The sequence below is a fragment of the Danio rerio genome, chromosome 7 (assembly GCF_049306965.1).
Source record: "Danio rerio strain Tuebingen ecotype United States chromosome 7, GRCz12tu, whole genome shotgun sequence".
In the NCBI taxonomy this organism is placed as follows: domain Eukaryota; kingdom Metazoa; phylum Chordata; class Actinopteri; order Cypriniformes; family Danionidae; genus Danio; species Danio rerio.
Genome location: NC_133182.1, coordinates 5,879,004 through 5,903,164, shown reverse-complemented (window position 1 = coordinate 5,903,164; position 24,161 = coordinate 5,879,004). Strand labels below are relative to the sequence as shown.

At 44.4% G+C, this 24,161-nt stretch overlaps 1 protein-coding gene across 4 annotated transcripts in view; it reads left to right on the top strand.

The window, feature by feature from the left end:
* The window catches only part of si:cabz01036006.1, a 156,163-nt gene that overhangs the window by 64,423 nt on the left and 67,579 nt on the right, over positions 1–24,161 (top strand). For all 4 annotated transcript variants that reach the window (XM_021477672.3, XM_073907933.1, XM_073907935.1 and 1 more), the window contains one exon: positions 5,825–6,112. In XM_021477672.3, the coding sequence (XP_021333347.3) occupies positions 5,825–6,112 (288 nt within the window). The remainder of the gene's footprint in view (positions 1–5,824; positions 6,113–24,161) is intronic.

Here is a 24,161-nt window from a genome sequence, read left to right as displayed (position 1 = left end):
AGAGACTAAGGTGGCCTTTGTGTTGACCCTCCTTATTGGTAAGGCCCGTGAATGGGGAACATCCGTTTGGGAAACAAGAGCCCCCTGTTGCGCCTCTTTTAATGATCTCCGACTGGAGATGATGAGACTATTTGACCGGTCTGCCAGAGGACAGGAGGCTGCGGATCAGCTCGCTCGCCTCCATCAGAGTGGGCGATCGGTCACGGAGTATGCCATCTTGTTCAAAACCCTAGCAGCATCCTGTGACTGGAATGAGGGGGCATGTCGATCCATTTTCCGTGCAGGCCTTGAGGAGGACATCCAGGATGAGCTCGCCACTCACGAACTGCCACACAACTTTGACGATCTTATTAATCTGGCTCTACGCATCGAGGTTCGCCTCAATCGCCGACACCAACGTAAGCTGACTCGCTCCTCTGGCAGGGTGGAGGGCACCCTTTCATCTTCCACATTTCCTGCTGCACCTGACCCTGAACCCATGCAAGTGGGTCGTTTGCGATTAACACCCCAAGAGAAACAACTACGTCTGGCCCGGGGTTTGTGCCTTTATTGTGGCAAACCAGGGCACTTTGCCGCAGTCTGCCCAGCAAAAGCCAAAGCCCACCAGTGAAACGGGGGATCCTGGTGGGCGCTATTCCCCTTCATTCCCCCTCCTCCCGTACTCTGCTACCCGCACTGATTCAGTATAGAGGTTCTACCAATGCCTGTTCTGCTCTCCTCGACTCGGGAGCAGAAGGAAACTTCATGGACAGCTCTGTGGCCAGCCAGTGGGGTATTCCAGCCATTCCTCTCCCTGATCCCATCCCTGCCCGTTCCCTTGATGGTACCCTGATTGCTACTATCTCCCATGCTACTCCCTCTGTAAGTCTTGTTATATCTGGAAATCACCATGAGGTTACCACACTGTACCTTCTTGACTCTCCAAGTGCTCCCATAATTTTGGGACATCCCTGGTTGGTGCAGCATGGCCCTCATGTGGATTGGTCTGGAAATTCAGTTTTGTCCTGGAGTCAGTCTTGTCTTGAGTCTTGTCTTGGTCCTGCCCCGTTTCCTGTTTCTGTGTGTCCTGTTTTGCAGGTGAATGCAGCGGATCTGACAGGGGTTCCGGCGGAGTACCGCGATCTGGGTCTGGTGTTCAGCAAGTCCCGGGCCACATCCTTGCCTCCTCACCGACCCTATGACTGTGCCATAGAACTCCTCCCAGGCACTTCTCCGCCTAAGGGTCACTTGTATTCCCTTTCTAGTCCTGAAAGAGAGGCCATGGACAAATATATAGATGAATCCCTAAAAGCTGGCCTCATCCGCCCTTCCTCGTCTCCTGCAGGCGCTGGGTTCTTCTTCGTTAAGAAGAAGGACGGCTCCCTTCGTCCATGTATTGATTATCGAGGGCTGAATGACATCACTATAAAGAATAGGTATCCCTTGCCTCTCATGTCTTCAGCCTTTGAACTCTTGCAGGGAGCCCAGGTCTTCACTAAGCTTGACCTCCGGAATGCCTACCACCTTATCCGTATTCGAGAGGGGGATGAGTGGAAGACCGCCTTTAACACCCCTACGGGACACTTTGAATATCGGGTCCTTCCGTTTGGTCTGACAAATGCCCCGGCTGTCTTCCAGGCCCTGGTTAATGACGTGCTGAGAGACATGGTAAATCAATTTGTCTTTGTGTACCTTGATGATATCCTGATATTTTCTCCCTCCATGCAGGTACACACTCAGCATGTTCGTCAGGTGCTGCAACGATTACTGGAGAATCAATTGTTTGTCATGCTAAGTCAGTTTCATTCTTGGGGTTTGTGATTTCGGCGGGTGAGATCAAAGCTGACCCCTCTAAGGTAAGAGCTGTTGCCGAGTGGCAAAACTCCAGACTCTCGTAAGGCACTGCAGCGGTTCCTGGGATTTGCCAACTTTTATCGGCGATTCATCCGGAACTTCAGCCAGATTGCTGCACCCTTAACAGTGCTCACCTCTCCTAAGGTACCGTTCATTTGGGGTAGCAAGGCACAGGAGGCCTTTGATAATTTAAAGTCCCGTTTTATCTCTGCTCCTGTCTTGTCTATTCCAGATCCGAAACGACAGTTTATTGTTGAGGTGGATGCTTCTGATGTCGGAGTAGGCGCAGTTCTGTCACAACGGTCTCAACGGGATGAGAAGGTGCATCCCTGCGCCTTCTTCTCCCACCGCCTGAGCCCCACAGAACGGAATTATGACATTGGTAATCGGGAGTTGTTGGCAGTCAGACTGGCCCTGGGTGAGTGGCGTCACTGGTTAGAGGGTGCAGTGCAACCTTTTGTGGTCTGGACAGACCACAAGAATTTAGAATATATTAGTACGGCCAAAAGGCTGAGTTCTAGACAGGCCCGCTGGTCCCTTTATTTTAGTCGATTCAACTTTACACTCTCGTACAGGCCAGGGTCAAAGAACACCAAGCCCGATTCTCTCTCTCGCATGTTCGGTGCCCCGGAGAGGGAGGTTTCAACTGACACCATCCTGCCCAGGGGCGTGGTGGTGGCTTCCCTCTCTTGGGACATCGAGAGAGAGGTTCTGGGAGCTGTACGAGAGTGTCAGATACCTAGAGGGACTCCAGCGGGCAAACTATTTGTTCCCCAGTCACTGCGCTCCAAAGTTATCCAGTGGGGTCACTCATCCAGGCTGGCATGTCACCCAGGAGTCAGGAGATCTCTGGCTACTATCCGTCAGAGATTTTGGTGGCCCTCCATGGCCAAGGATGTCAGGCGGTTTGTGTTTGCCTGCCCTATTTGTGCCCAAAACAAGAGTGCCAATTCCCCTCCTGTTGGTCTGCTCCGCCCCTTACCCATCCCTTCCCGTCCCTGGTCACACTTAGCCCTTGACTTTGTCACTGGCTTACCTGAATCGAAGGGCAACACCGTCATTCTCACGGTGGTGGACCGCTTCTCAAAAGCGGCTCATTTCATTCCTCTCCCAAAACTCCCCTCTGCCAAGGAGACTGCTCAGGTGGTGGTTGATCACGTGTTCCGGATTCATGGTCTTCCGGTAGATGTGGTCTCCGATAGGGGCCCCCAATTCGTCTCCAGGTTTTGGAAGGAATTTTGCCGACAGATCGGGGCCTCTACGAGTCTGTCTCCAGGATTCCATCCCCAGACCAACGGGCAGTCTGAGCGGGCAAACCAGGATTTGGAACGTACTCTCCGCTGTCTGACATCCAATAATCCTAGCTCCTGGTGCCAACAACTATCCTGGGTCGAGTATGCCCATAATACTTTACCAGTTTCTGCTACGAATATGTCGCCATTTCAATGCTGTCTTGGCTATCAACCTCCTCTGTTCCCCTCACAGGAACCCGAAGCTGCGGTCCCGTCTGCCTTGGCTTTTGTTCAACGGTGTCGTCGCACCTGGAGGAAAGCTAAGGAAGCCTTGGCCCAGGCTAGGAGACGGACCAAAGCAGCGGCTGATCGTCATCGGACTCCAGCTCCCCACTATGTTTGTGGTCAACGGGTATGGCTTTCCACCAAGGACCTGCCTCTCAGGGTAGCCTCACGCAAGCTGGCACCCAGGTTCATTGGGCCATACCGGATCACTAAAGTGCTGAGTCCTGTGGCTGTTCAGCTCAAGCTACCTCATACGCTTGGTCGGGTACACCCAGTTTTTCATGTCTCTAGGGTTAAACCTGTGTTTTCCTCCCCCCTTGTTCCCTCTATTCCTACCCCTCCCCCTCCCCGTCTAGTGGATGGTTCTCCAGTTTACACTGTCAGGAGGTTACTGGAGGTCAGACGAAGGGGTAGGGGCTTTCAATACCTGGTGGACTGGGAGGGCTATGGACCAGAGGAGAGGAGTTGGGTCCCAGCCCGGGATATTCTGGACCGGACGCTGATTGCGGACTTCCGTCGGAGACGAGGTGAGCCCCCCCAGGGTACGCCCGGTGGCGACCATGGAGGGGGGGGTACTGTCAGGTCCTCTGTCTGATCACCTGGGTTTGTTTGTGTTTTGCACTTGTTTACATGTATTTCAGCACGTGTGGTGTTTTGATCGCTCTCTCATAACATACTTGCTTTGACACGTCTCCACCCATCTTCCCACTCATCCCTATTATTCAATTAAACCAATTTTACTCACCTGTCTTCCTGTAATTTTCCCTCTATTTAAATCGCTCTCCTCGTGTTGTCATTTGTCAGATCGTTGTCGTTTGGTTGTGGTCAGCGTGCACTGTTTCACTAGTCCTGTCCAGTCAGTTCCTGTTGTCTCGAGCCCGTCTTCTGGTTGGTTATTCCTTTTATTTATTTCTTCGTTTTTGACCCCTCTCTGTCATCTGCAGGACCTGTTTCTGTTTTGTTTATTCGCCGTGGTTGGCCGATTGTCTCCGATCCCCGGCATCAACATTCCCTCCCGTCACCTGTTCCACTCTTCTTCTCCCTCTCGGCTCTGCCGCCCGCCGGATCCAGTATACCGCTGTATCGCCCCCTGCAGAGTGAACTTGAAATTACACCCTGAGAGACAATTTTTCCCTTCTACGGAGCGGTTTCTGTTGACAGTTTTTGAGCTCTTTCTTCTGAGCAACCTTGAAGTTTGTTTTCGTTTCATTTTGTTAATTTTATTTACCTGAGTCCCTTTAAAGATCCCAGTAAAAATTCTATCCTCTTCGGAGCAGTTTTTGTTGAACTTTTTTCATTATTTTTTTAAAGTTGATTAGATTTTTTTTTCTCCCTGTCCTTAAGCCCAGTTGGGTCATTTTTTGTCACTAATAAATTCTGAAAGAGACCTGCACTTGTGTCCGTTCTGTTCCCTGACACATCCTCCACCACTAGGGTCACGACTCGTTCAAAGTCCAAAAAATACCAAACAAAAAACATCCTGAAAACTGAACACATGACCTCAGTGGTTCAATATCATCAAACTCTTGTGAACTAATGGGCTTTCCATTCATACCATTCATGCTTTTCACCATACACAATTCATCTGCTCGTGATCTTCCTTCATTTAACTTTATCATGTTTGGTGTCATTTTACAGTTTATGACTTCTGCATTGTAAGGATGAAATCCACAGAGACATTGATGTATTTCAATAAACAGTCTGTATATTATTGTTGAGTCAAGACCTGAGGACAGAATGTTAATGAACTTTTCCCCCGCTTTATTTCCTCCACTTTGCTTTCATGTTCAGCTGGTTTTGGGGGTCTGTTATTCACTCATGTTTGGCAATGTTTTGCTCTGGGTATGAGAAGTAAAAGTAACTGTTGGTCTGGGAGATGGGTTTTTACCATGTGTCTCCTACACACCGTTGTGTTGTCTTATATGTCTTTGTTGCTCAGCAGTTCAAATGTTACAGTTAAGTTTCTCTATGCAGAATGTTAGTTTGTTTCATTCTACTGTCTGTATATTTAAACATGTAACTTATTAAACAACTGTGCTTTAAACGCCTGCTTTAAGGCATTGAGATTCTCTTTATCAATGATGTTAATGGAGTCAGATAAATAATTGATTTAAACCCGCCATCCTTCAGCTGCTTTCTGTTTTCGATTATTGGTTCAGAATAGCAGCGTAAACTTTAAACCTTACAAATTCAAATAATCAATAAAGACGAAAGGCTTTTGTGTCAATTAGCAGGTTTGACTCAACCTACAAGAGCCTTCATAAAATAATCATTCACTGCTCCTGATCTTCACCTTTAATATCAAATGCAATGAACATCATTTGAGTTTTTAGGATGATGGAGGATCAACAGATCTTAAATGGATTCTTATATAAAGATAACATTTATATAGTTTTGTAAAGCATTAACAAATATGTAATTATTTTAACTTAAACACTGTTTGAGTGACTTTATGTTTGCTTTTTTCTCCTCAGCTTCACCCAGATCTACAGTGACTGTGACACCAGACAGTGCTGTATTCACTGGAGAGACAGTCAAGCTGAAGTGTGTGATTGAGTCTTACAGTGACTGGACATATGAGTGGTATAAAGACAGAAACAGTGTAAAGTTACAGTCTGATGGTCGTTACACTGTAAACAGAGACACTCTCACTATCAGAGGAGCTGCTGAGTCTGATCAGGGTCAGTACTGGTGTAAAGGACAGAGATCTAGAAGACCAAACTCATCACAATCAAGCTCTGCTGTTTCTCTTAATGTGACACGTGAGTACTTCAGCAAGTAATGTGTTATAATCTGCTCAAATAGTCAAATATATAAATACAGTATACTATGAATATTTGCTACTCTACAATAGACCTATTTGAATAATCATATATAAACTTTATTTCACTGTTAAATGATGTAAATGTTCTAGATGTTTTATGGTGATGCTGCTGATTCACTGACTATAAGATATTTATATTCAGATCTGTTCAGTGCTCTTCTAGAATCAACATTTGTGGCTCAACACTTGTATTAACGCTTCTGGATCAGACACATGTGTTATTATCAGATAATTGAAATGATTCACTTCTCTATTTTCTGAAGGTTTTTATGAATATTTTCCTTATCAATTTGTCTAATTTGATACAACATTTCATTCAACAAAACCATTACTTTTCCTGGCTGTTTGCAGAGTTTTCTTAAATAATAAGTGATAAAACAGATTTCCAAATTATCCCTTTAACAGTGTTTTTAAAAGCATTTACGTTCATGCATAGTTGCTTACCCTGCACTGTTCCCTTCACCACCTTGATCTGCACCTCCAAAAAATGTAATTACAAGATGATGCAGAAAGCGAGATCTGTGATTGGTAGCTGTGACAACTGTGGGTGGGGCTGTGAGCCACGGGAGCACAGAGGCTGGTGGTGTGATTGGTAATTATGGTGCTCAAGATGAATAATAGTTTAATTTTTGATTAAAGCTGCTGGTCATTTGCACCTCCTTTTTCCTGTAATGTTTGTAAGTAAGTTCTGTTGTTACAGTAACATTGCATGCATTTACAGAGTAAACCTAAAACACCAGCAATTATAGAAAAGGCTTTGAGTGAGAGATTAGTAGAGATGAGTTTTGATGATGAAGTGACTTACAGATGCTGCTGTTGAATGAGTTGCTGAAGTCTTCAGTCTGTTGAGGCTCATTCAGATTCAGCTGCTCCTCATATCAGCTTGTAGTTGGAGGTCTTCAGCTCTCCTCATTCTGCTTTCTGTGGAGAGTCAGAGGTGTTTGACTGCACAGCAAATTCATTAGTGTTAAATTTTGAGTGTTGCAGTAATTCAGAGTAAAGTGTTAAAATTGTAGAGTTAGATAAAGGTAAAATAACCCTCTCTGCGTTAGAAGCTGATTTGCCTCCTTGTCATACAGAGTAACATGTATCTACTTTTGTAGATAACCCTTATTTTCGAGAAACTAATCAAAGTGTCTGAAATTTCGCCATACACCCTCATTTATACATTCATTTTCTTGTAGGCTTAATCCCTTTATTAATCTGGGGTCGCCACAGCGAAATGAACCACCAACTTATCCAGCACGTTTTTACCCATCTCTGAGAATGCAATTTTTTCAAGAATATTTGATAATTAACAGAGGTTTATATTTTTACTGAAAATGTTTTATTTGACCTCACCATCATGGAGTTCAGAGGGTGCTTTAGTTGGGCTCTTGATCCTTTACACTTTTACCTTAATGTTTCTCAGGCTGTTATAACTGTGTTACTGAAACTCATCAGTTATAGCACGAAAGACAATGAGAAACACTACTGTATCTGCTTAATTGTTATAGATATAGTGCCAGGTGTTTTAAAAGTTAACTCATTAAAAAGAAATGCAAATATATTTGTATTACAGCTGTTTGGGACAATACTGCTGCTCTACATGGAGGTTCAACAAACAATTAATAGTTAGAGTATCATGCACTGATCTTTAGAGCTTCAGCAGCACATTAAGACACACAAACATCACGAATCAGGATATGAACCTCAACCATGGTTGCTAAAAAGAAAAAAAAAACTGCATAGTTCATGCCGCAAAGCATGCTGGATGCCAGCATATATAGTACAAAGCTCCCAGCATGCATTGCAGCATGAATAAATTATGCAGCTTGAAGTTCTTAAAATTTCTTTCTTTGTCTTTATTTTATTTTGAGGCATAATATCTCAGTAGATTGTTTTGTATTGTTCTGGGTTGTTTTTCTTTATTTGATTTAGATTTTTTTGTTTGTCACCATTATTGAGATTCAGAGACTAATTGTTGATGTCTGTGTGTTTTTAAGTTCTGACATAGATTAATCATTCTCATTGTGAATGGTGTATTTAGACCTGTAAAGTAGTCATTTACTGTTGAAGCTCCAGTGGTTTCATTTATGTATATTCTTCATTTCTCGAGCATAACTATCAAGATACTGAATGAGAACAAAAGCAGGAGAGGATGTTTTTGATGTCATAATTAATTTCATCAGACTGATTCTTACATTTTCTTTTTGCTTTTTATGCAATATAAACAATGTGACTAACATAATTAATTATAACAGCCAAATAAAAGCTAGTTTTATATTAAGAAGTTGAAGAGCCCAACTAATGCAGACTCTGTCCTCCGTCACGGTGACTTTAAATGAACAACAGAAATTTCATCAAGAGCTTTTGTTCATGTGACAGAAATTAAGTCAAAGGTCAGTAACATGTGTGCCGCAAGCCTGCGTTTGAGTGAAGGTCTCGGCCGTTAGGTCGCCCCCTGGGGTCTGGCTGCAGTACAAGTCATAAAGCCCGCCTCCTCCGTGTTAATGAAGGAGACTTGAGCCTAAATAAAAAAATGTATTACACTTGCAATAAAATGTCCCGAAAGATGGTTCTGGTCGATTAAGGCACTGGTTATTGTGGTGAAATAGGTGCAGATCTTCATTTTTGTAAACAGTTTGTTTTTAGCAGTAATTTAATGCTGGGCGTGTCATCGTGATTGACAGCTGTGATTGACAGTTTCTCAAAGCAGCGCGTCTGAGCTTCGGCAGGAGACTGAAGTGTTATTATTCGATTTCTGTGTTATTTTACCATGGAAAAAATTTAGAACATCAAATCCACTTATAGTGCTTCCGTTCCCCTCCTCGGGGAACGAAGGGTTACTTTAGTAACCTCGAACGTTCCCCTTCGGGGGGAACTCCAGCACTATAAGTGGATTTGATGTTCTAAATCCACGTATGGGAGCCCATTGAAAGCGCCATAATGACTGCACCTTACCAACACCCACCATGAGAGAGCGGTCAGGCAAGCGCGACGCACCCAGATCATGAGAGGCGTGGTCCTCCAACGTGCCCTTGGCCCTAACTTATCCCACTTCAAAAGAAGTTTTACGGAATAGGTATCTTTTTTGGGAGTCGCTAGCGTCTAGATAATTCTAGGAATATTCGACAGTACGTTGGGAAGCATGCCATCCCAGTAGGGAGGACGCTGCGGAGACCATCCGCACCCAATAGGGGGAAACAAATGGAATTACATATGGACTAACCCTGAAAAGGGGGAGTGCGCATAAAAGGTGGTTAGCAGATAGGGAAAGCACGGGTCCGCCCAGGGGGGGAACTTAACCGTGGCGGAAAAAGCATATGGGGATCACCAGCGGGGATCGGCCATAGCAGGCACCTATACCCAAAACGCGGGCTGACCAGCGGGCAGACCTACAACGTAATGGGCCAGCAAGTGACTCCTCCGCTGAGTCAGTGCTGGGGGCCTCGGAGGAATCTGCAGGGCTCACCGAATGGGGAACTTACTGACAGACAGGAGGGTGCACATCTCTCCGTGTTAGGGAAAAAAGGCACTGCAAGCGTGTACAACACCTACCGAGTTGTTTCCTCAATCACCAAAGGTACCTAACACCCTTGAGGAAACCGGCTCCACTCGCAGATTATAAAATATTGCAAATGTGTTGGGTGTCGCCCAGCTCGCAGCTCTACAAATGTCTGTTAAAGAAGTGCCACGCGCACACGCCCAAGAGGATGCAACGCTCCGAGTGGAGTGCGCATGCACTCCCGGGGGGCGCGGCTGACCTCTGCTCAAATAAGCACATGAAAGGGCCTCCACAATCCAGTGGGATAAACGTTGTTTACACACGGCACTTCCCTGCTGCCGTCCGCCATAACAGACAAAGAGCTGCTCAGAAGATCTAAAGTTCTGAGTACGGTCCACATAATGCGCAGAGCGCGAACTGGACAAAGTAAGGACAGGGCTGGGTCTGCCTCCTCCGGGGGCAGCGCTTGCAGGGTTACTACCTAATCTCTAAAGGGAGTGGTAGGAACTTTGGGCACATAACCCGGGCGGGGTCTCAGAATAACGTGAGAAAATCCCGGCCCGAATTCCAGGCAGGAGTCACTGACCGAAAATGCCTCCAGGTCCCCGACCCTCTTAATGGAGGCCAACGCGACCAGCAGAGCTGTCTTCAGGGACAGAAATCTTAAAGATACTGTATCGAGTGGCTTGAAGGGATCAAATCGCAGGCTCGTGAGAACGAGGGCGAAATCCCACGAGGGCGTGAGAGGGGGGCGAGTTGGATTAATTCGCCTAGCGCCTCTGAGGAACCGGATGATGAGGTTATGCTTTCCCACGGTGCCGCCAGCCACCGCGTCATGGTGAGCGGAGATGGCAGCAACGTAAACCTTGAGAATGGAGGGCGACAGCCTACTGTCCAGCTTCTCTTGAAGGAAAGAGAGCACAACACTGATCTGGCAAGATCGGGGGTCTTCTCTGCGAGAGACACACCACTCAGTGAATAGACTCCACTTCAGGGCATAGGTGCGCCTCGTAGAGGGGGCTCTAGCCTGAGTAATGGTATCAACCACCGCGGGCGGCAGGTTACCTAAGTCTTTCTCGCGTCTATGGACCACACGTGGAGGTTCCAGAGATCGGGACGAGGGTGCCAGACGGTGCCTTGTCCCTGAGAAAGTAGGTCCTCTCTCAAAGGGAACTGCCAAGGGAGGGCCGTCGCGAGGAGGGAGAGCTCTGATATCCAGGTCCGTTTGGGCCAGAGGGGCGCAACTAACAGAACCTGTTCCTCGTCCTCCCTGACCTTGCAGATTAACTGCGCGATCAGGCTTACTGGGGGAAACGCATACTTGCGTATGCCCCGAGGCCAGCTGTGGGCCAGTACATCCGTGCCGAGAGAGCCCTCGGTCAGGGAATAAAATAACTGGCAATGAGTGTTCTCGGGGGAAGCAAACAGATCGATCTGGGCCTCCCCGAATCGCGCCCATATCAGCTGGACAGACTCGGGGTGGAGTCTCCATTCTCCAGAGTGAATCTGCTGCCGTGAGAGCACATCGGCTGCACGGTTGAGCATAACTGGGATGTGAATGGCGCACAGCGACTTCAGCCGCAGGTGACTCCAGAGGAGCAGACGGCGGGCGAGCTGAGACATGCGGCGAGCACGTGTTGCTGCTCCAGCACCGGAGACAAACGGCGGAGAGCAAGGAACACTGCCAACAGCTCTAGGCGATTGATGTGCCAATGCAGCTGGGCACCTACCCACAGGCCCGCAGCTGCATGCCCGCGACACACGGCTCCCCAGCCAGTGCTGGAAGCATCTGTCGACACAACAACATGACTGGACGCCTGTCCCAGAGGCACACCGGCCTGCAGGAACGAGGGGTCGTTCCAGGGGCTGAGGGTGCGGCGACACAGCGCAGTAACAGAGACTCGGTGTGTGCTCGCATGCCATGCGCGTCTCGGAACTCGATCTTGAGGCCAGTGCTGAAGTGGTCTCATATGGAGCAACCCGAGCGGCGTGACAGCCGCAGCAGAAGCCATATGCCCCAGAAGCCTCTGAAAATATTTCAGTGGGACCACTAACTTGCCGTCGAGCTCCCTCAGACAGTTCAGCAGCAGGCGAGCGCGCTCTCCGGAGAGGCGCGCTACCATGGTGACCGAGTCCAGCTCCATCCCGAGAAAAGAGAGCTTCCAGAAATTATCAGATGTGCTCCAACATTAGGCACATTCAAATCAAGACTGAAAACACATCTGTTTAGCTGTGCCTTTACTGAATGAGCACTGTGCTGCGTCCGACAGATTGCACTATCATGTTTTTCTCTTCTTCTTCATTCTTTTATATCACATTTTACCTGTTTTTATGTTTTGTTTTTACGCATTTTTATTATTTGTTTTTATTTTTATTTTACTTGTTTCTTTTATTCTTGTTTATGTAAAGCACTTTGAATTGCCATTGTGTATGAAATGTGCTATATAAATAAACTTGCCTTGCCTTGCCTTGCCTTGCCTCTGCACCGGGGCGAGTTTGCTCTTTTCCCAGTTGACCTGCAACCCCAGTAGGCGGAGATGCCGGAGCACCTCGTCTCTGTGCGCAGTCAATTGCTCCCGAGAGTGGGCTAAAATCAGCCAGTCGTCGAGATAATTGAGTACGCAGATGCCCGCAAGCCGCAGAGGCACGAGGGCACCCTCCGCGAGTTTGGTGAAGACCCGCGGAGACAGAGAGAGCCCGAAGGGGAGGACCTTGTACTGCCATGCTCGACCTTCGAACGCAAACCGCAGAAACTGAAAGTGGCGTGGAAGAATGGAGACATGAAAATACGCGTCCTTCAGGTCTATGGCTGCAAACCAATCCTGAGGACGAACGCATCGGAGGATGCACCTCTACGTAAGCATTCTGAACGACAGCTTGTGAAGGCAGCGATTCAAAACACGCAGATCTAGGATTGGCCGTGACCCACCACTCTTTTTGGGTACGATGAAGTACGGGCTGTAAAACCCGCTCTCCATCTCGGCTGGAGGTACTGGCTCGATTGCACCCTTCGCCAGGAGGGCAGCAATCTCCTCTCGCAAGACAGGGGCGGACAGGGGATTGACCCTGGTGAAATACACGCCCGTGAACCTGGGAGGCCGTTTGGAGAACTGTAGTTCGTAGCCGAGTCTGATCGTGCGTATGAGCCACCGCGAGGGGCTGGCCCGCGCTAACCAGGCAGGCAGAGCCCTCGCTAATGACGTCATCGCAGCGATCGTTGACGTACCCGCGGAGGGGCAGCGAGGAGTGGGTGTGCTGATCCGGGGAGCGCGAGGGTCCCACAGAAGAGCTGGAGGAGAGCGATTCGCTCTGGCTCCGCACCCTGACTCCTGAGAGGGGGCTTGGGGGCTGGGAGAAGGGAGACCGTCCCCCCAGCGCCCGAGAGCCACTGGCGGAGCATGCAAACCCTGCGAGCTGAGAGGCAGCGCGTCCCAGACTGGCGGGGCTTGAGCTGTCACATCCGGGGAAGGAAGAAAATGCTCTTTGATCGAAACTTTGGTGGCACTGAAAAGTACCGTTGGAATTTGGGCCCCGTCCTCCAGCGGGGAAAGAGCAAGTCTCCTCTTCTCCGGATGGCCTGTCTCAGGGACGCTTCGCGGTCCGTTTACCGGACTTAGCGGCGCCCTGGGCAGGAGGGGCTACCGGCTTTCGGCGTGCTTGACGCGCCCGCTTCGCCGGAGGCGGAGGCGGGGCAACGGCCGTTAGCGGGCGCCCTCGGCGAGGAGCAGCGGAGGTGGATGGCTCGGCCGGGGATGGATCGGGCTTACGGCCCCGCCGATAGATGACTTTGCCCATCGCATCCAACTGCTCCTTCACCGCCTTGAACTCCTGGGTGAATTCACCGACGGTGTCGCCGAACAGGCCAGCCTGGAATATGAGCGCGTCAAGAAAGCGAACTTTGTCGACATCGCGCATATCTGCCAGGTTTAGCTAGAGGTGGCGTTCCTGGACCACAAGTGTGGACATCGTCCTCCCCAGTGCACAGGCAGCAGACTTGGTGGTCCGGAGAGCATAGTCGGTCGCCGTACGCAGCTCGTGTAACAAGCCTGGGTTAGACCCAGCCTCGTGCAGCTCGGCCAGTGCCTGCGCTTGGTAGCGCTGGTAGGTGGCCATCGCATGCAAGGCGGAAGCTGCCTGGCCCGCAGCCTTGTAAGCTCTAGCTCCGAGGGAGGCAGAAAACTTACAGGCTTTGGATGGGAGACGGGGCGGACCACGCAAAGCGGGGGCGCCACGCGGACAAAGATTGACCGCAATGGCGCGCTCCACCTGCGGGATCGCCTCATACCCCCTGGCAGCTCCACCATCCAGGGTGGTGAGGGCGGAGGCGGACGCAGCGCGGGCAGAGAAAGGTGCCCTCCAGGACTGCGTGAGCCTACTGTGCACTTCCGGGAAGAAGGGGACGAGAGGCTTCGAAGGCTTCGCCTTCTGATCCTCTACGTAACACCCATCTAGTCGGTCCGGCCGCGGGGCTGGGGGATAAACCATCTCCAACCAGACGACCGAAGCAGCCCGAGAAAGCACGGCCAACATGTCCGCTACAGGATCCGTTTTGACGGCGCTCGCTTGCCCAGAGGGGGCGAGCGGGTCCGGATCATCGTCGGACAATGAAAGCTCACCCTCCGATGCCGCGGAGGACATCTGATCTCCGGTGTCAGCGAGCGTGAGAGCTACCATCTGATTAGACGGATCACTCCCAGTACCCGAAGCTTGGATGGAGCGCTTGGAGGAGCGTCTCTCGCTGAAGCCCTCAGATCTGCCCGAGTGCCCGCTGCAGAGCAGGAGGCAACTGGGGTGGCTCGCTCTCTTACGAAAGCTAACCGCGATCTCAACTGCGCAACGGTCATGGCATCGCAGTGACGACATGAACCACCCCCGAGCACCACATTAACATGCTGGACCCCCAAACATGTAATGCAGTGATCGTGTCCATCATCCGGAGCCAGGAAACCCCCGCAACCAGAAACGCACAGTCGGAGCGCCATCCTGAAAAGGACGTGCTGCACGACTGTGTTGCTCTTTTAGGATGCTTAGCACCAATACGCACCGCTCTTGGAGGACCGGACCCAAAGGGACGCCAGGCAAGGGAGATACCCAGCTCGACCGTCTGCCGCTGCGTGGACTCGCTCTGGACCGGGATGCAATCGTTCTCTCAAAGTGGCTGTAGATCAGCAGGAGGAACCCTCATGAAGCTCGATCAGAAAAGTCTCTGAAGCGAAAAGGATAGCGTCTGCTGGCGCCAGGTGTGCTTATATACTCAGTTGATTGCATATGCCGCACACCTGCGCAGGCTTGCGCTGCCAATTCATTCTTAATTGGCCCGTTCAATACTCTTTCAGACGAGTAGCTTCTGAACCGAATCTCCTATACGTGGATTTAGAACATCAAATCCACTTATAGTGCTGGAGTTCCCCCCGAAGGGGAACTACAGTTTCTGACATACATGATCTGGTGGAACACTGTTTATTCGCTAAGGTCAGGGCTTTTTTCGGGCTTTATTAGTTTAATGATACACGCCTAGCCACCCAGATAGCAAAATATACTCGGGCCAGTTCCGGCTAGATTCTCGCCTGCCGGAGACTTACCCCTCAGAGCTCAGACTGATTACCTCTGCTGGACCTACTCCGGATGCCTGGACTCACTGCCCGATTCCAGCCCGAGTCAATCGAGCCAGATGCGGCAGCCGAGCGAGCCGGAGCTGCCGCATGCGAGCCGGGATCATCCCGCGACGCCGCGAGTAGGTTATGCGCTGCGGCCTGGAGCTGGCGCGATTGAATATATAAAACCCTCATATTTGTTAACGTTATTACATCCATTTGTGTTGATATGACAGCAAACGCATGCTGAGAAGTTCGGGGGGCGTGGTTGATTTTACATAAAGCGTTTGGTTGGAAGCTCATTTTCGCGGCTCCTCCTCTGGCTCCATCAGACAGTCCATCTGCGCATGTCAAGGCTCTAATTTCAGCAGTCTTTTGCGACAGTTTGTGCCCGTCAAGCAGGCGTTTTGCCCTCAAGGCGTTCCATAGATATATACACTAGATCAGTGGTTCCCAACCTTTTTCTTTGGGGCCCCCCCCATAAACATATACAAACACTGGAGCCGCCCCACCATATAAATACACACGCACGCACGCACACACATATGTACTGTGTATATATACATATATATATATATATATATATATATATATATATATATATATATATATATATATATATGTGTATGTATATGTATGTGTGTGTATGTGTGTGTGTGTGTGTGTGTGTTTGTGTAATATTAATATATAGTAATATGTATAGAAAATATTAATTAATCAGTTTTAACTTGTCTTGGCCTTCAATAAAACCAAAATTTAGGTAGGCTTTGTCATACTGTCTAATCTTTTTCTTCGCCTCTGAAGAATCACAGCATTTAAGTTTGTCTGCCATTTTTGTTTTGATTTTGCCTTTACGACACGTTGACAAGCAGATTGCGCGAGTGAGCAAAATGTAAATAATTATTTAAAGTTATTTATTTTAATTATTTTCACTATTATGTTGGAATTTTAAGCATGTGTTTAGATTTTTTTTTTTTTGGGCTGCTCGATTTTGGGAAAAATCATAATCACGATTATTTTGGTCATAATTCTAATCACGATTATTCAAAACCATTGCCAGTTAAAGTCAAAATTATTAGCGCTCCTGAGATTTTTTTTTTTTTTATAAATATTTCCCAAATTATGTTTAACAGAGCAAGGAATTTTAACAGTATTTCCTATAATATTTTTTCTTCTATTTGTTTTATTTTAGCTAGAATAAAGACAGGTTTAAATATTTTAAAACCAATTTAAGGTCAATATTATTAGCCCCCTTAAGCAATATATATTTTTGATTGTCTGCAGAATAAACTACCGTTATAATGACTTGCCTTATTACTCTAATTAAGCCTTTGAACTGCACTTTAATCTGAATGCTTGTATTTTGAAAAATATCTAGTAAAACATTATGTGCTGTCATTATAGCAAAGACAAAAAGAAATCAGTAATTAGAAATAAGATATCAAAACTATTATGTTCAGAAATAAGTTAATAAAATATTCTTTCCATGAAACAGAAATTGGGCAGGAAAAGGTTTGCTAATATTCAGGAGGGCAAATAATTCTGACTTCAACTGTATACATAGTTATTTTCCACCCTGCAAAGGAAAGAGAAATAAATACAATAGAATAAAAATATGAAACAAACTGTGCTTTAAGCATCTTCACTGTAAGAAAAACACTTTAGCTACAGCATTCCTTCAGTCAAGAGCAGCAAAGGTTTTCTCGTTATGTTTGTTTAATAATAATAAAAACAGGCGGCAGAAGGATTATAGCGCGCTGTATCTTTAATGGTTTCTCTTTCACGTCTTTTGATCCTCAACTCGTTTGTTTATTACACAAATGAGGGTTAATGTACATAATCACTAAACACCGCGTTTTGACACCTATTTGACCATTAAAGCGTTCACGTTAAGATGACTTTAGATGTCTGCGCTCCTCTGCTCGTCTCAGTGTGTGAATGAGAGTGAATGCTGACCGGCCGCATGCTTCTGACTGTGTGATCGTGCTGCACACACACATAAGCTCTTTCGCGCTTTTAAGAGCAACACGTGTACAACTGTGGCGAAATATGATGCAATAATCATTTATCTCGATTAATGCTTTTTTATAATCGTTTGAAACCGAAATCTAAATCGGATTTTCGATTAATTGCAAAGCCCTTTATAATAGTGGAGCATTTTTATGCCTTTTTCTACCTCAATACTTATCCTCTCCTGCGCCCCCCCTGTGAACTCTGGCGCCCCCCTTAGGGGGGCGCGGACCCCAGGTTGGGAACCACTGCACTAGATATCGCATAGGGACCCTGAGCATGCGTCAATAGCGCCGCCACATTGCTACAGTGCTCCCAGGACAAATGTCATTTAACCGCACTAGTCAAGACAGTGTTATTACATGAAGATGCGGGACTTTAGCGCTGTCTACGGGTGTAGTAACGAGCAAACAAAGAAAAAGCACAAAGGCAGAACATTTCATAGGTAATATTAAGTTTTTTTCTGTTTTTGTATGTTCTGAACTTTTGTGCTAATCAGGTAACGTTACTGAAGATAACAGTCACTTACTGCATTCACCATAAGGCAAAGCAGCTCCAACTCACACTAAACACTCGGCTTATGCTAGTTTTGTTGAATAAAATCAGCAAACAATGCAAAATAAATATGACAACGAGATGCTGCAGTGCCAGAAACTTGTATTATTGTCGGCCATTCATTCACAAACGAATCGCTCCCTCCGTCAGTATGAGAAGTGAAAGCAGTAGAGGAGCTGTGTTTCAGGACAAAGATTAGATCAAATTTAACAGGGAGGGTGAATAGTACATTTCTGTACACACAAACACAAGCTTTTTGTCAGGAATGCCCGTGCGGTCACTGATCCATCAATGCAGAAAAGTGATGTAAAATTATAATTTTCGTAATTAGAAAAAAAAATTACATACTAACATCCAGGAAAACTCCCGATCAAAGATATATATGTATATGTGTATATCTCTGGCTTTGCATGGCCACAGTCCTCCACTGTACCTTGATCCCGCATTCATTTCAAAGGAGCGCTACCCTGTAGCAAGATGGCGGCGCTATTGACGCATTCCGTCCAATAGACAACAATAGGCCAGGCGACATCTAGTGTATATATCTATGAAGGCGTTCAATGGGAAAAGGGGCTGTCGCGTCGTCCATATTTTTTACAGTCATTGGTCAGTAATAAGTGAAGCTCCTGGTGTTTGTGGAGTTGTTTAATGATCTCTGATGTTGAAAAATAACATTTTTATTGTGTAATTTGTTTCATTGTATTAATTATTATTTTATTTAGAGTTTTATTTTCAGTTGATTTCTTATTTGGTTTTGGCTGTAATTGGTGTTTTCTTTCCTTCTGTAATTCTGTTTGTTTACAGTTGTTCATCAATAATCTTATTCCTCCTTTTATTACACACCTAATTATCTCATTAACTTTATCACTGCCTGAGTGTTCAACCCCCTGTAGTGAGGACACTAGTAAAGGATTTTGCTCTGGGATTTGAGAGGTTAAATGTGTTCGATGAAAAATACAAACTGTTAAATGAATTTTTAACAGCAATACTCTGTAGACTGAATTTACGAATGTAAAATGTTCAAAACAGTAGATTACTGGCAACCACAGCTGCTGGTATTTTTCCTTAAAATCAAGAAAAAAAAAATAGCAAAATACTGTAAAGCGGTTTTTGTGTCACCATGAGGATAGTAGTGTCTATGTTCAAGTCCAAGATGAACTGAGTGTATCGGATGTTGTGCTGCATCTTCTTTTGTTTAAATGTAACTGTGTAGTTACTAATGCAGTAAAAATCTGTTTGCTAATTGTAAACACACATGAACACATTAATGCATCTAATGACTTTACTTTTTGTGCACTAAAAAGTACTACAATTTTGTGAACTGAACACTCTGACAATTTATGAAATACCGTTATTTACCATAAGTTTAAACAGTTTTATAAAACTTTCATGTTTTTTATGGAAAAATTTTGGCAACCACAGCTGCCGGTATTGTTCCTTAAATTTTACAGATATTTTACACTATAAGAGTTTGCGGTAACACTTTATAATAGCTACACACTATGAACCATTTATTAAAGAGCCCATATTATACATGAAATAGGGTCATATCTTGGTTGTAAGGGTCTCCAACAACAGTTTAATATGCATGCAAGGTCAAAAAACACTTTCATGGTCTTATAATCTGCATTTATTTTTACCTAATTATCCCAGCGATTCCCGTATGAATCGTCCAGTGATTCATTTGTTCCCAAAACCTACCTTAGCGCGAAGCTAATCTGCGCTGATTGGACCGATGACAGTCTGTCGCGATTGGTCGACAGCTTTCAGTCAGAGAGTGAAATGCCCAATAGCTAATCAGCAATATAAAAAGTAATCACAGTTCATACACGCTCGATAGTGTAGGCGTGGATTTTAGCTGACACACACACACAAAAACACACACACACACCTCCGGACGACAACGCTCCCGCTTCCGCCCGCACCCGCCAGGTTTTAGCCTGAGAACCCAACCCGTTTTCTGCCCGCCGCGCCCGATTCCGCTAGAGCAGGGGAGAACACAACCAAAAATCAACCAGCTATACAGTCCAGACAGCCAAGCTGTCTGTATAAACACACACACACAGCACCAAGCACACAAAGCTCTCTCTCTCATACGCGCGCATGCGCACTAACACACACACACACACACACACGCAAGCACCAAGCAGACACATAGGCAAAGCTCTCTCTTTCTCATTCGCATAGCAATATCCGTGATATTGCTAGACAGCCCGCTCCCGTCCCAAATTAAACCCGTTACCGACCACTCCTGTGATTTATTCTGAAATTTATTCCCGCGCCGCAGAAATCTGGCGCGGGGACAGCCGCGGGAATGCAGACCTCTACCACGGAGCTCCATAAACAAAGCAGCACACGTCGCGTTTTTAACGTGACTTTGCACGCAATAAGAGAATATAGCCAGTTAACCTGATACAGTACACACAAATCACAACTAAATACATTTGCAAGCTAGAGTCAACGAGGCAACAACTTTAATCGCACGTACTTACACTTGAGAAATGGAGGAAGAAACCCATCCTGACGTCCATCAGTAAGTTACTCTTTACTGATCCTTCCTTTAACAAACGCAGATGAAGTATTCTTTGTAGCATGTAGCTTCCAGAAGTTTCCAGTAGTTTCCAACTGCTTGGTTATAAAGCTGAGGTTTCATCTTTGGGTAGAGACTCGATATAATATCCATCTGCAGTGTGACTTCAATCGACCAGCATGTTTGTGTGCGTGTGTTTGTGTGTGTGTCTGGGTTTCTGCGTCAGAGGGCGGGGCCTCAGGTTTGAAATCTCCCAGGTTTGAGCGTGCACGTGAATAACTTGGTTTCGTTCGTACGTCATGGCGAAACACCTAATGACTCGGTATCAAGGCGACTTGTTTGAAGCACTATGAGTCGACTCTTTTATAGATGAATCAACCATTTTAAACACTGTACACTAACAGATTTAAGCCTTAACTGGATACTTCACTTCACTTAGAGCTGTGTTACACACTACATGGAAGGGCATTTTCAAAAACCCATAATATGGGCTCTTTAAGCATTAGCAAATTGTGAATTCAATGTTTGTTAAGCATTAACTCTACATTAATAAACGTTAGTAAGCAGTTTATAATTGCTGCTACAAATGCTCTATTCTTGACTTATAACCACATTTATAATGTGCCTAATAATTGTACTTTCATACTATGTTAATGATTTATTTTTCATTACTAAATAAAGTATCACATTTACAAATCAGTTATTTAAGAATAGTTGGTTGCTTTTTAAGATCATTCAGAATGAGTAAATGATCAGTAAATGATTAATAAACTATCAAAATTAACATTTATAATGATTATTATTCAGGCATATAGTAATAGTCAATTTGTATGTTAAGAAATGCTTTAATAACTCAACTTCATCCAGTTTTGTGACCTAATCTAAAGTGAGAACTATTCATGCTTTATAAATCCCCTATAAATGACAATTAAAGGTTCAGTTAAATTCTAAACAGGAAAAAAGAAAATAAACAACTTTATTCATGTCATGGTTTGTTGACGGATGGAGACAAAAAGGTGTAGGATCCAAGTGCAATTTAATGAAATCTTGCAGTAAACAGAAAAAACAAGACATCCAAAAATCAAAGTATCAAAGTAACGATAAACAAACAAAACAAAACTACGGCGAGATAAACAAGAACAAGGCTCAGGAACAACATACCAACTTTAACAAGAATTTCCAGACAAGATAGACAAACGACTCAGTAACAAGCAAGGGGTGCAGGGTGTATAAATAGTCCAGGAAATCAAATAAGAAAATGGAGACAGCTGTGTATGCAATCAGTAAGTGAAAGCCGGGTGTGTGCACGAGGGATGTATAGACTTGTAGTCTTTAGGACAACTGTAGTTCGCTTCTAGAGTTCACATGCGAACTACAGTGCCACCTAGTGGTCTATGACAGTCATGACATTTCAATCCTATCATTTGAAGATACACAACTGAAACTGTACTTCAAATGAAAAATGTATCTTTGCAACCTTATCTTAAATACAGTTAATATACAGTTTAAATATTGCTTCTTATTATATTGTTAAATTATTATATTATATTATATTATATTATATTATATTATATTATATTATATTATATTATATTATATTATATAATAAAGCATGAATAGTCCTCAACTTAGATTAGGTCACGAAACTGCAGGAAGTTGAGTTAATAAAGCATTCATTAACATGTACACTGTTAACCCTTACTGTAGATTATGCAGGAAATAACTGTAAAATAGCCAGTGTTTTGCTGTAATAAAAGGAAACAGTATTTTACTGTAAAAGGAGCAGGATTTGTATAAAATTTTGTAGTGCAAAGAATAAATTACAGTAATTTACTTTATGTACCCATTACAGATTACTGATTTATTTTACATAATTAGATTTATGTACCCACAGTTACTGTGATAATAAATGGTAAATTACTGCTCAACCATTATTACCCCATGTACTCTGATGCTTTATGTTGCTATATATATATATATATATATATATATATATATATATATATATATATATATATATATATATATATATATATATATATATATATATATACTGTTCGGTTTTGGTATGTGTATGGTCAGTATTGAGGAGAAAGTGAGACAATGCATTGATGATAAGCTAAATTTCTCTGCAGCCATTTCTGTGTTTTCTTTGGTTCCTTTTATGTTTTTAACATTGAGTATCAGGAGTCAACCAATGTCAATGTCACAGAGCTAATTAAAAGGTAAAGATATCGACGAGATGCATTTAAAGGCAAAAATATTCACACAGAGCAAACAAATTATCACAATCATTTTTATAACTTTGTTTACTTTTCTATAATTAATCTAATTTGCCTAGTTTAGCCAATAGTTAAGCTTTTAAATTGCACTTTAAGCTGAATATTAGTATTTTGCGAATTAACTAGTAAAAATGTGTTAATTAGTATAACTGCACTGTTACTCTGTAGATTGTGCAGTAAATAACTGTAAAATAGCCAGTGTTTTGCTGTAATAAAAGGAAACATTTATTATTTATCAACACATATTATTTACCTGTAAAAGGAGTAGACTTTGTATGAAATTGTGTAGTGCAAAGAATAAATTCCATAAATACTTTATGTACTCATTACAGATAGTAACTGACAATAAATAGCAAATTACTGTTCAACCATTACTGTCCCATCTTCTCTGATGGTTTATGTTGCTATTTATAGAGACGTGCATTTTAAAGGCAGAAAATAATGATCTAGTCATCACTACACACTTCCCCAGGCTGTCTTTCTTATTCTAAACACAAAGGTGTTAGAAAGAGTTTTCAGAAAATGCTGGCCCTTTAAGAGAGCCAGGTGTTGGATTTGTTTACTGCTGAGTGTGCTCTATTCTCTGTCCATCAATTCAGATGTAGAGTCTGATGTTTTAGGCTTTAACTAAGAATCTACAATGAGTAAGTAAAATGTGTTCAAATGTTTTTGAGGGTTTATAAAATAAGGCTGTGTTTTAAGTTATATTGTTGTGATCTTGAACTGTGTACTTGAAAGCTACATTGTTAGCTAGTTAGTCTCTCCTCATATAACTTCTTACATTACTTTTGTTTAAGTATATGTGTTTATTGGATATTGCATACTGCCATAATGTACAGATGTTAACAGTTGTATGTATCTTTCTGGCAACTAAGCAAAAAATTAAATTCCTTCATCTCAGTAAGGTAACTTGTGCACATCATCACAGGGAATCACAAAAACATGATACACATAGCCATCCACACACAAAAGCTCCTCTGTCAGGTCCCAGGTTGTGAGTTTGTTGCTAAGTTTTTTTCAGAGCAGTATTTCCACCTATGAATTTATATTACAAACAATAAAAAAGTTTGTTGTCATGAGATAATTATAACAATAAAAGATTGGATCCTTTGGTTTTTTGGTGTTGCCAACTTTATTTTTATTTTTTATAATTATTTTAAACTTTTATTGAGATTTGACAGTTTTTAATTATTTAAAACTTTAAAATTTAAAATAATTATGTTGTTTTTTGCTGTTCATTTGCTGATCTACCTTCCTGCAGATTTCAGTTGCTATCCATATCAAACACACCTAAACCAATTAATTAGGACCTGAACACCACTTGATAATTACAGGCAGGTGTGTTTGATATGGGTAGCAACTGAAATCTGCAGGAAGGTAAATATCCAGGAACAGGATTGAGCACCCCTGCTATATACCATGGGGGTGAAACTACAAGTTCCTGGAGAACTGCAGCGCAGCAGAGTTTAGTACCCACCCTGCTTCAACATAACCTGTAGATTTCTAACAAGCCTTAATTAGTTTGATCA